This window comes from Capricornis sumatraensis, chromosome 8 (genome assembly GCF_032405125.1).
Source record: "Capricornis sumatraensis isolate serow.1 chromosome 8, serow.2, whole genome shotgun sequence".
NCBI classification, from domain to species: Eukaryota; Metazoa; Chordata; class Mammalia; order Artiodactyla; family Bovidae; genus Capricornis; species Capricornis sumatraensis.
In genome coordinates, this window is record NC_091076.1 from 83,575,556 (window position 1) to 83,588,727 (window position 13,172).

At 38.3% G+C, this 13,172-nt stretch overlaps 1 protein-coding gene across 1 annotated transcript in view; it reads left to right on the forward strand.

Moving 5' to 3' along the window:
- NCOR1 (nuclear receptor corepressor 1) overlaps positions 1-13,172 on the forward strand; it is a 113,944-nt gene that overhangs the window by 36,835 nt on the left and 63,937 nt on the right. The window contains exons 6-11 of the mRNA XM_068979138.1: positions 897-1,010; positions 6,139-6,195; positions 6,742-6,794; positions 9,180-9,246; positions 11,527-11,699; positions 12,886-12,976. Coding sequence (XP_068835239.1) covers positions 897-1,010; positions 6,139-6,195; positions 6,742-6,794; positions 9,180-9,246; positions 11,527-11,699; positions 12,886-12,976 — 555 coding nt within the window. The remainder of the gene's footprint in view (positions 1-896; positions 1,011-6,138; positions 6,196-6,741; positions 6,795-9,179; positions 9,247-11,526; positions 11,700-12,885; positions 12,977-13,172) is intronic.

Here is a 13,172-nt window from a genome sequence, read left to right on the forward strand (position 1 = left end):
CTCTACGTTTTCTAAACCAAGCTTGTACATCTGGAAATTCTCATTTCATATCCTGCTGAAGCCTAGCTTGAAGGATTTTGAGAATAAGCTTACTAGCATGTGAAATGAGCACAGTTGTCCAGTAGTTTGAACATTCTTTGGCATTGCGCTTCTTTGGGATTGAAATGAAAACTGACCTTTTCCAGTCCTGTGGCCACTGCTGAGTTTTCCAAATTTGCTGGGATATTGAATGCAGCACTTTAACAGCATCATGCTTCAGGATTTTAAATAGCTCAGCTGGAATTCCATCACCTCCACTAGCTTTGTTTGTTGTAGTGCTTCCTAAGGCTCACTTGACTTCACTCTCCAGGTTGTCTGGCTCTAGGTGAGCAACCACACCGTCATGGTTATCCTGGTCCTTGAGACCTTTTTTGCATAGTTCTGTATACTCTTTCTGCTTCTTTTTAATCTCTTCTGCCTCTGTTAGTCCTTACTGTTTCTGTCCTTTATCATGCCCATCCTGGCATGAAATGTTCCCTTGATATTTCCAATTTTCTTGAAGAGATCTCTAGTTTTTCCCATTCTGTTGTTGTTCTCTATTTCTTTGCACTGTTCATTGAAGAAGGCCTTATCTCTCCTTGCTATTAGATTCCCTGATTATTTTGCTTTAAATTTATCAGAATTAGAATACAAAAGGGTTTATCTATCAAAAGATGACTTATGCTGTTTAGTTATTAGTCAAAATAAATCTGGTTGGGTTCATTAGGGCCTTTGGGTCCTTAGACCCTTGTCGGTTAAGTGATTACCCTGTAGAATCAGCGAAGCGTTGCTCAGAAGCATGTGTTGTCTCTGGTGAATAATTACTGGTGGGGCTGACGTGCAGCAGATGCCTGACTCTCCCTTTCTGGGTCTCTTAGCAACAGCTTGAAGAGGAGGCCGCGAAGCCTCCAGAGCCCGAGAAGCCTGTGTCTCCCCCTCCTGTGGAGCAGAAGCACCGCAGTGTTGTCCAGATTATTTATGATGAAAACCGGGTAAGTTCACGCCATTCCGTGGCAGCTCAGGGCTTGAAGACCACTGGGCTGTACCTTCTCCAGTTGTCTCTGTTCTGTGGTAATGTTAACTGTATTAAAGCCTGCTTTCTGCTATAATTTTTAATGTTCTTAAATTTTGAAGCTTGGTGCTTTTCTTTACATACTGAAGAAAAGTTGATAGTTGTGTCTTAAATTATTTAATATTTCATATTCATGTTATATGGTATACTTATTTTTGACAGTATAATTTTATCAGCCAAATCTCCTGTTGTATAGTGTGAAGTATGTAGCACACAATGCAGCTATTCTGTGGTTTTTCATTTTATAAGGGACATTTGATGCCAAGTACACTGTTGTAGTAGAGAATGTGTCATTGGATATGGGAATGACTTGCATTATCTGCTTCAGAACTGAGAGTTGGGGTGTAGTTTGAATTTTAGTTATAAAGTATGAGGCCACTGACCTTTAGGTAGACTTTGCCTTTTTAGGTCTGTTAAAACAATTTCTTCTTTTATGCTTATAATTAAAAAGTGTCCACGAATTTAGGAAAGCTGGGCCTCAATTCTATGAATAATTTTGTGATGTTAAAGTTGGTTTTTGACCAGAATCCAGCCCAGGAACTAACAGTTAAAGGGAAACCAGCTTCTCTCTAATGTGAAGAGAACCTTGTGACAGAGCTGGTTATCATGGGTCTTCTAGAAGCCCCTGTTGAAGGAAGAATTCCATGCTTTATGTACCATGCTAGAGAACTGGTTTGTCAGCTATAGGCGACCATCAGCAGAAGTTGGGGATTGTTGTTTCAGTTGTTTGCCTGTTGTGAGTGGATTCACCAGAATCAGTGCATCTTGTACAGGCAGCCTACAGCTATATTATCCCAGATCCTAAAGGAAATGGCTTTGAGAAAAGCAGCTGTGAGCTAATCATTAGGTAAGCGTTTACACAAGTGATCTTGGAGTCAGGCGCACATGGATGTGTATATATAGATGGATAACTGAGTCGTCAGACACCCAATACTTAAGATGATGGTAATTGTCACCAGGAGGCAGAAATACGGGTTAATCACCAGTTTCTTGACTGGGTTCAAAATCAGTCCAATTTATTGGACAGAACAGCCTCCCTGAGGGTGAAAGGCAGTGGGTGGAGTAAGTGATGAGGATCCCTCAGGGCATGCCTGGAGTGTAGGGATGTGCCCCAAAATGGATTTTATAGAAAGTCTCCTGCTTTTATAAAACACGCTAGAACAATAAAGCACTTCTGTGGGCTGATTGGCTGCAGGTCAATTTGTGACTCAAGGGTAAAGTAAATAAGGATCAGAGCCGGTGATGATGGAAAAGGTTTTTATAAAACACTGAATTCTTAGTATGAGTTACTTTTCAAGTATGTTGAATCCAGTGCTATTTATTAATTGATTGAATTGCTTAATTAGCCTTCTCTTACAGGCTTAATAAACAGTTCCAGTGTTAGTGGGTTCTGCGGTTGCCTGACTAGGATGTGACAGAAAATTCGGTTTGTGTTTAATTTATATATGTATGCTCTTTCTCGTTAGTTAGTGTGGTACGTGTTCCTCGATGCCCAGCAGCAGAGCCAAAAGTTCCTTTTGGACCTCTTCTTGCCACTTCAGCATTTATACACTCAGCCTGTTACACATTCTGTGTAGAAGAGAAGAACCTAGCTTGAAATCTGTGTTAATATTAGACTTACAGTGAAGATTGTTTTTAACTCAGTAACCATAGAAATCATCTTTTAAAACAAATTCTTTTTGTATCCGCTGTTGCTCGTTGTCTGCTGTGGTAGTGCTTGTGCAGTAGGTCCTAGATGGTAGCGGGGGTCTCCAAGGGGCAGGGTGGAGGTCCTCGGGGGCGGAAGTGGAGCACTCAGCCTTCCTCTCTCCTGACCCTTACCCGAACCTTTCTCCTCACCAGCTGCCTTTTGTCAGACCTTCGCCCCATCTGTGCTTCTTTTCATGAATGACCTTACTCTTTTTGACACAGAAGGCAGAGAGCAGTGGTTGGTGACAAGGGTCATCCCCTTCTTGTTTGTCAGCAGCACATGCTGGTTGCAGTTAAGCCTAACATGTCTTGAGAGACTGGGGCCATGATCTGAGAGGCGACTTCTGTCTTTTATTTAGGACGTTAGTGGGAAGCAGAAAACTGCTCACGCTGATGGTTAGCTTTAAAACTCTCTTACTGAGAGAAAAAGTGCTCTGCATCATAGTTAAACTTGAGGCCAAGATTCATTTAGTCTCTAAACAGACTCTTCTCAACTATTTTTAATAGTTTAATTGGCTATCACCCTTCCCAGTTGTAGATCCCCAAAATATTTGTCAGTGCTCTAATTTCAGTGTTATAATATATATTGAAAGGGGTGTGGAGTGTAGTTTTCAAAACCATTTATGCTTTGGTTGAATGATTTGCAAGTTACTGTGGCACTAGTTTCACTAGAAGAAAGAGAGATTGACAATAGAGAATGTACTCATTGCCAATAACCCCTGGTCACCGAGGCCATTGTCTTGGAAACTGTCTATTTCTCTCTTTTTGCTACTCTGCAAATTTGGTTAATCAGTGAGGAGCCTCAGTCCTGCCTCCTGAGTGTTGGTCTGGTCAGTTGCTTCTCTCTTCCTCCTCTGGCACTAGCTTATTTTAACCCATCACCTCGCATAGGTGCTCAGTTTCCTTCCTTCATTCTTTACTTTCTAATCCATCCTTCATATTTGAGATCCCCAGTGTGATTTCCAAATAGAACTTTTTGCTGATTCCCCCCTTTCTCCCAAGTAGCCCAGCCTTTTCATCAGGGCTCACGTGCCTGCCTGGCCAGCCTGCGGGCCTGGACTCCTTTCTTAGCACTACCAGAACAGGTGTGAGTGTCCCCTTGATGACAGTGCTTTTTACCCTGTGATGTTGCCCCAGTGCCAGGCATCCCTGTGTCTTGCTTGTCTTGTCTGTCGAGTGCAATCACTTCAGGACCCAAAGCAAGGATCATTTTCTCTGTGAGCCTTCCAAGACTCCTTATCCTCCACACCAGAAAATCAGTCTTATTCATTGTTTCCTTAGGGTCTAGCAGGTGCTTGGCACATGGAACATATTCAGTGTATGTTTGAGGCATTAATTACTTCTATCTGCAGATTTAGAACAAAGTTATATAAATGTGAAGGTTTTAAATTAAAATATTTCTGCCAAACAATTGACAAGTTAATCTATTCTTAGCAGTTAAGCCAACATTAAGTCAAATATTTAATAAAATTTTGCAAAACTTAAATCTTGGAATATGCAAACACTTTCTAAATATCAGCTCTAAAATTAGTCCTGAGGAGGTAAGTGGATACCAGTAAATATTTGCCATAACATAATTTCCCCCTTGTCTACCAGTATTATTTGTTTACAGTTCCACTTGGCCAGCTTGTTCTTGGTTGAAGAACAGGCTGTAGACTGTATAGTGGTAGAGTGCCTCGAGAAGGCAAATTGAAAAACTGGCAAGTGCAGATTTATCTAGATTATCTAGAGAGATTATCATTGAAGGTGCTAGATATTTCCAAATTTATGACCTGTGATTATGTTATTTGTGTGTTATTTAATACACGCCTTATAGTTAGTAAATGTGAATTTTCTGGTATGTACATTTGGCTTTTTGAGAACAGTTGTTCTCAACTGCAGGCTTTTTTGATTGTTATAACTTGTAGGGGGGTAGAGTGCTGGTGGCATCTAATGGATTGAGGCTGGGGTACTGCTGAGTAGCCTGTAATGCACTGGGCAGTCCCCATAAGAAAGAGACATCTGGCCCAAAATGTTAGTGGTACCAAGGGCACAAGTCTGCCTTAAAACTGTCAATAGAAATAGAGTTCACGCTGCACATTGTATGGGTTATTACAGTTTTGCATTGGACATTTTTGATAGGTTTATTTCTCATCTCAATAGCATTTTGAGTTTCTTGGAGTTCAGAAAGTACATTACACTAGTTTGAGCTTTCTACACTGGTTAAACATACTTCTTCTCACATAATATATGCTAAGTAGATCTTTGACCGATTGACTGATAAATGAAAAGGAGAATGTTTATTTTAAGGGAACATCTTTCTTTACACTTGGGGAGCTTGCTTGATTTCATTCCCACGATGTCTCACATCAGAGGTCCTGGAGAATTCCCAGTCTCAGTGTGTGGACAGTGGGAGTCTGTAGTGGACAGGGAACCCTCGTGACCAGTGAGCAGAGAGCGCTGAGAACCTTGACACTGTTACCGGATGTAGAGTTCCAGCTTAAATAGCTTGAGTGTCGAATTTTGTTGTATTTCATTTGTCTATTAAAGGTAGATTTCTGTTAGATAGCACTTTGGTCTAGATGATTTAACTTTTGAAAAAGACATGTGCTGGTGGTGGTTTAGTCACTAAGTTGTGTCTGACTCTTGAGACCTCATGGACTGTAGCCTGCAAGGCTCCTCTGTCCATGGGATTCTCCAGGTAAGAACACTGGAATGGGTTGCCATTTCCTTCTCCAGGGGATCTTCCTGACCCAGGAATCTAACTGGGGTCTCCTGCAAGACAGGGAGATTCTTTACCAACTGACCTATGAGGGAAGCCCAAAAAGGCATGTAAAAGTATATAATTCAACATTTATTCACTAATGAATACTTTGAGTAATTCAAACTAGTTGTTTTGTCTGTTATTACCAAGATTTTCTTAAAACTAGAGAATATACTCATTATAAGCTTTTCTTCAAAGAGATCAGTTTGTTCTACCATGGTAAAGATAGCCAACTTTATGGTATTTTGTGTTTTTAAATCATCTTTAAAGATATTAAGAGTTGAAGTTTTAAACATGTTTGAGGGATTCATTTCTAATAGTGAATCTCTGCTTCCTCTCCTTGGAATCTTATTAGTAATATCTATTTGCTTTTAAGAACTTAGCAATTCTTTGGATTTTGGTTTCAAAACACATGTTCAGATTTGACTGATTTGGTGAAGGAGTTACAAAAACAAAATTAGTATTTTAGCCTCTCATATGAAAGAAGAATATTTGGAAGTAAGGATAAGTTTGACTATAGATTGGTCTTTAGGTAAATATTATTAAATTAGAAGTAATTTTGCATTTAGGTAAAGTAATTTTTACTTATATAATATAATAATATTTTTATCTGTAGAAAAAAGCGGAAGAAGCTCATAAAATATTTGAAGGTCTTGGTCCGAAAGTTGAACTGGTGAGTAAAAAATTTTTTTCGTGTCTAGTGCTCTTTTTGAAGCAGTTTTTCTTGGGATAAGGTGGAGTATGGTCGCTTGATTTCAGGATGAAAGTAATGTGGCCGGGCAGTAAGGGTGATAAGCTTGAAATAACGTGCACACACTTGGGACCTTTGCAGAGGCATTTTCCTGATCGTGTTTTTGCCCGAGCAGCTGTTAAATCACTGAGGTAGAAGGAGGAAGAAGTAATAGCAGAAATGGAAAACTCTTTGAATCATCTTGTTAGGGTAATAATGGCATTTAATCCTCCTCTGTCTTTCAGAGTTAAAAAAAAAAATCTATGAGTGAAGTGACTATGGGGTACAGTGGATTTCATTGTTAGCAGATGGGGTGGACAGAGTTATCACAGAGGCCAGCTAAGTCTGGAGGTTGTGGCTGAGTGTTTGTGTGTAGACCCATTAGCAGTACTTAACCTGAGCTTCCATTGATGTGTAGGGAGTGTATCTTTGTCTCTTAGTAGGCAAGTGTACAACATTTTGTTTATAAATGTTTGGTTTATTTTATAGCCACTCTATAACCAGCCGTCAGACACCAAGGTGTACCATGAGAACATCAAGACGTAAGTATTGATCATCTTTGGAGTTCTTCAGTTAAAGACCGTATATTCTATAAAGAGACCATTTTTACGTTATCTGCTGACATAGTAAATAACGTAGTGTAGGTGTGTTTTAGATTTGTGTAATTTGCTGTTGTTTTACTATATGTTATCTTCCTCTGGCTTTTTGGGGGTTGGGGTAACAGCTTTGAGTTTCCGAGGCCAAAAAATAAAATAAATGATTGCATAAAACTAGCTGGTTTTATGATCTGCTAGTAAAAAAGGTGGATACTTAACATTGAAATGGCTTACCTTGAGGCTTGAATTTTTTGCCTCCTGTTTTGTCTTTTTTTCAGTGGAGTACCTGCAAGGCGCATGATGAAGTAAGATAATGAAGCTTTTTCATTTAAGACTAGTGATGACACCGTCCCCCACCAAGCCACATCTGCCATTGCAAAGTAGAAGTGCCACGGATCATTTTATCATTATTCAAATCCTATTCTAGGGAAATCCCTTCCATGACTCTTGCTAATGACGGTATTTGTAGACCCTTCTGCCGTTTCATGCCCTGGTGCCTCGGAAGCGCTCAGCCCTCACGTGGGTGCGGAGACTGCTCCACAATGTAGCTGGCTTAGCCTTGCTCCTCCCAGACACCAGGCCTTTCTGGATGCACATTTTGGAATAAGAAAATAAGTGAAAAGAAAACCTAATTTCTTGATCTGATTGAAGTAAGAGAGGAAGCTAGATAGGTATCTTTTTTTTTAATTATCATATTTTAAGAGAATTTTAGATGAATTATTCTTAGTTTGTAACAAAAATGTGATAGTGATATTTCTTCTTTATTATGTTTTATTAACTATAACCAGAACATTATACTTATTTACTAGTACATTACTAATGAGCACATTTATATATATATATATATATATATAATTAAAAAATTTTTTTTCTTACTGAGAGTATATGCAATAGTTGGCTACTTTGCAGAACTGGTGGCAAATATAATTTGCATGGTAGTATGCATGACAGAAACTGAAATTTGAATGATTTTAACTTTTGTTAACTAAGTGGTTTATAATAAAAGTCATATACCTAGAATTTTTCTGTGAGATGCTGCTATGGTCTTGACAACCCTTAGAGCTAGGTTAGGCAAAACATATAAAATATACCGTTTTGGAACTGTTTAGCTGTTCTAACATTTTTAAAAAGGAAAATAGCAGATAAAAATCTAGTTGGCTACTTTTAATAATTTTTTTTTCCACAAAGCTTCCATTATGTTTGTGTTCTGTCTTTTCCCTGATAGTCGCTGCAGAGCAGCCCTGTTTGATTTATTTCATATTAGCTATCTTCCTGCTATAGAGCTTAGCACACTGTCCTGAGAAGGAGTTCTTCATGTAAATTCTTAGGAACAATTGTAAATTATATTTATTGATTGTCCTTTGCTGTTGAGTAGCACATAATTACAGCGAGAGCAAACTGCATACTTGGCAATGCTTCCACTGCACACCATCTTGTGAAGTACCGTCTACTCAGCTACATGTGTCCGTATGGATCGTTCAGTAGCTGTTCTGTCATCATCATCATTTGCTTTGTATGAAATAGCAAATGTTCTTTCAGTAATTCTTTTTAATCTGTTGGCTTCTTTTCCATATAGCCAGCTCCTGACTGTTCATGCTTATTTAAGTGGAGCCAGTGTCAGTGTTAGTCCAGAGTGGCAGATAACCAAAAAAATTACTTCTACTTGCCTTGGCTTTGTATTTATATTTGAATAATCAGCTTGAAATCCTTTCTGGAAGTAGGTGGGGTATAAATATTTATATTTGAACCTGCATGCCATTGTTTTTGAAGGTTACAGTGCTTCATATTTGAAAAGCGAAACTGTTAAGTTATAAGGGAGGGCTTGCTGTCCTGTCACGTTGCCCCCATGACTTCTTAGTGTGGACTGTGTTGTTTCTGTGCCTGAAGAAAGCCTCTGTTTAAGGCAGAGTCAGCTGTCTGTGTTGGTACACTCTGAGGAGGCAGGGCAGCGTGGACCTGTGTTAGGAGGTAACTGCGAAAGCTTGGCCTCCTCTCCACCTCCCTCCTCCCAAGAGTGAACCAGGGTGCTTAACCTCACTAGAATTCTTAAGAAGAATCAGTAACTGTTATAACTTGAAAATAATATTTGCCTTATGAATGTAATAGTTGAAAATGAACTCTTTGTGTTAAAGCCTTACTATACAATGGGAGGAAATTTAGTCCTAATTATTGGAGGAGTCTTGTTTTGCAGGGTGAAAAAATTAGGATTAACTTTGATTATATTGTATATTCTTAAGTGATCTTTGCTTGTTTTTCAGTGTCTCTGAAAACAAAGTGAATGCACTATTGTACTTTTTCTTAATGTCATACAACCGTATTTTTCTCTTCTAGAAACCAGGTGATGAGGAAAAAACTCATTTTATTTTTTAAAAGAAGAAATCATGCAAGAAAACAAAGGGTGAGGTCCTATCCTTGTTCACTGAAATTTGTTCAGCTTTCCCGTCCGTGCTTCTTCAGGCATTCGCTTTCCCATTGTTAGTGAGAACGGTTCTTGACCACACTTGAGAGCAGGTGCTGATTTGTAACTATAAATGTGACTTACACATCAATCTGAGTCTAGTAACATTTTGATATCATAAATCACATTTAATATCATTATCAAATTTTCTCGGTCATCTGTGTATAGCATTTTCATCTAGCCAAAATAAAGAAAATGGTGAGTAGTTTAAAATATGAAAGAGAAGTAGGATGATCTCATTTAGTCTCTTAACCTCAGACAAATTGGGTAAGTTACGGTCATGCTGATGAGGCATCACTGTTCTTTCTTATTAGAAACTGGGTCAGCTAAAGTTCAGCTTTTTCAAATTCACGGTATTCTTTGTATTTATTATGACTTGCCGTCTAAAAATTTTGTGGTTATAATCTTCATGGAAATTAAGTTACAGAAAATATGATGCCACTTCTTTTATAGTGTGTTCGTAATAATTTTAGACTGTTAATTCATTTGAATGGTTTCTTACTGAATAAATGATATATTTTGATTCACATCAGAAATGAACTTGTACCTGGTATTTAAGGACCTGTTAGTTTGATGAATTGTAAGGGTCACCAGCTTTTATTTGGTGTATAACTCCTAATGTTCTAATTTGGCAGTCTGGGCCTTCAGATACTTTCTTAAATTATCAGTCTTGAATTTTTTTTTTTTTGGCCAAGAGCATACACATACAAATAAATTAGCTAAAGTGCTTTTTTTTAATCCAGTAATTTTGTTTTAATTGTGGTAATTGCTAAATTTGCTATCCAAAGAGACAAACATAGAGGTCCAGACTTTGTTCTTATATTTCACCGAGTATTTAGTTATGAACTTTGTATGTTCGCTGACTTGTTTAGTGAATACTTAATGGCAGTTTCCCCTTTTCCAAGAGTGAACCAAGGTGTTTTATCTCATCAGGATTCGTAAGGAGAATCAGTAACTGTTTAGTTATAACTGAAAAGTAATATTTGCCTTATAATTGAAGGTGAACCCATGTATTATTCTACAAAGGGAGTAGATAGCCATGTGGCTTTAGTCCTTGGGGAGTCTAAGGAGGAACAGGGCAGATGAGGCCACCGGCGATTACTGTATTGGGGTCGTCCAGTGGTTCAGGACGTCCAGATAACTGAGATGCACGTAGGGGACAGCTGGCACATAGTGGTCCTGAGGGGTGTTTCACAGGAAAACCAGCCGTCTGCCAACTTGTACAAGCTCGGGAAGGTCTGGGAAGCGGAGGGAGCGTGACAGGGCAGGGGAGCCAAGCCAGGTTGTGCATGGCCTGAGGGTCAGGCGGGGGCTTGAGGTCAGATGCTGAGGTCATCTGTGAAATGTTTAAGCTGAGGAAGGGAATGTGCGTCTAGTTATACCTCAGCGTGCATGGGAGTTGAATAGGAAGGAGGCGAGGGGGTGACTTGGTGGTGGAGCCAAATAAAGGTAGATTCAGGCCCAGGAGATGGACGGGTGTCAAGGAGACAGAGGGACTATGGGGGACAGTGCTTTCCCTCTCTTCCCCTCCTGGGCCATCATGAGCCCTTTCACACTTTCTGTTGTTTTGTACCGACGGTCCTGTGCCCACAGTACAGGGTTCTTCTCTGTTTAAAGAATGAGGTCACACATTATTCATTTCTCTAAAAGCATTCATTCTCAATTTCATGTAGTTTACTGGATTTCTTTTTGTCATAGAGTACAACCAATTTCTGCCTTTTCCAGACTGTAAAAATGTTCATTATATGGCATTATTTATAGTAAGAAAAAATTGCAGGTAACCAGAACTTCCAACAGTAGGAGGGTGGTCTAAATGTGAGTGTTTTCTTTGACCGATGGAAAGGTGACAACAAAATGTTAATCTGCTTGCCTTTGGGATTACAAACTATTTACATGTTTCTATTTCTCATTTTCCATTTTTTTGACAATGAAGACTTAATTGTTATCAGAGTGGCTCAGCATGTAGTTTGTTGATTTGTGTAGTCTTAATGTTGACTAAGAAATCCAGCCATGATAGGCTCTGTGTATGGATCTTTCATAGAAAACAGCTCCCTGTCTTTCTCTTCTTTCAGATCAAGGACACCTTTTCATTCCCAGTTGAGTCATAGGCCAAATGTCCTTCTGACTTAGCCTTAAGAAGTAACCTGTGCTTTAAAGTATTAGGTTTGTCAGAATCACAGAGTTTAGTTTAATTATTAATTTGCTACGGGTATTTAATAGGAACAAAAAATCTGCCAACGTTATGATCAGCTCATGGAGGCATGGGAGAAAAAAGTGGACAGAATAGAAAATAACCCTCGGAGGAAAGCTAAAGAAAGCAAAACAAGAGAGTACTATGAAAAGCAATTTCCAGAGATTCGAAAACAGAGAGAACAGCAAGAACGGTTTCAGCGGTAAGTGGTTTGATGTTTTTCTTTGAATCATATTTTTAATCTTTCACAATATTTATTGTCACCTGAATCTAACCATTAAGAAGGTTCATAAAGAATTTAGTTATATTTTTTCTCTTTTAAAATAAATGTAGTTGATTTACAGTGTTGTAACAGTCTCTGCTGTATAGCAGAGTGACTCAGTTTTACACATACATACCTTCTTTTTTAAATATTCTTTTCCATTATGATTTATCCCAGGATATTGGATATAGTTCCCTATGCTATACAGTGGGACCTTGTTGCTTATCCATCCTATATATAATAGTTTGCATCTGCTAATCCCAAACTCCCAATCTATCCCTCCGCTGCCCCTTGGCAATCACAAATCTCTTCTCTACCTCTATGAGTCTAAGAACTTTTATTTTGAATATAAAACTTTGTTATCAGTTAGCAATGTTTATATCTTGGTGAATCTAATAACTTTTTATATTTAATCATGCTGTTGAATCTAAATTTAAGTAAATATGTTGAAATTAACTCTTCAGTTCTTGAAAATGCTCATTCCTTTTGAAATGACAGTAAGAATAAGACAATGTTTCATGGTCCTTCACTGCCTTTCAGCATAATCAAAAGTCTTATTAAATTGTTTGCTAATTAAGAAATTCTTTGTTATTGGTACATAGTTTCCGATTTGTTTTTACTTTAGAGGACAAGTGCTTTTGCAAAGGTAGAATCTTTAGTTGCCTTTTCTGCTGTCTCATGTGAGTGAGTCATGAAAGCCCTGGTAACCACAGTTAAGTTGTTGTGAGGAGTGATGATTGGATTTTTGTTCCCCTCCCTTTAAAAATGTTTTATGTATTTTTCTAAGTCTGCTATCCTATGCTGTGGAAGGCAGACAAAAGACTGCTATTTGAAATGAAAATGACACCAATAACTAGTTTTCCAGATGTTTCCTGCAAATAGTTCTGCCATTTGAATTTAGACTTGTAACCTTTAAAAAGAAATCTTAGCATTTAAATTGTTACTAATTTTATAGATAAATGACTTAAACATATTGCTTAAAAGTAGTTACTCAATAGCATTTTAGGGTTTTTTTCCCCTGACTTCTAGTCCCACTCAGAAAGCAAATTGATGTAAAAGTAATCTAATTGATAACTTCTTTATAAAAGGCCTTTAAATATATATGTAATTTCTCCCTCATATTTAGAGTTGGGCAGAGGGGAGCTGGTCTTTCAGCCACCATTGCTAGGAGTGAACATGAGATTTCTGAAATTATTGATGGGCTCTCTGAACAGGAGGTAAGACACTTAATTAATTCATGTTAATTGAGTAGGCATTTTAGCTTCATACCCCATGAACTATGGGTTTATTTGTATATATATGAGAGAATGCTTACAACGTTTGGGTTTTTCCAAAGTACATGGCCAGCCATAGAAGGTTTTAAACAAGGCTGTCCTGAGATCTTATTGCCGTTTTATGAAGATGGCTTCGGCA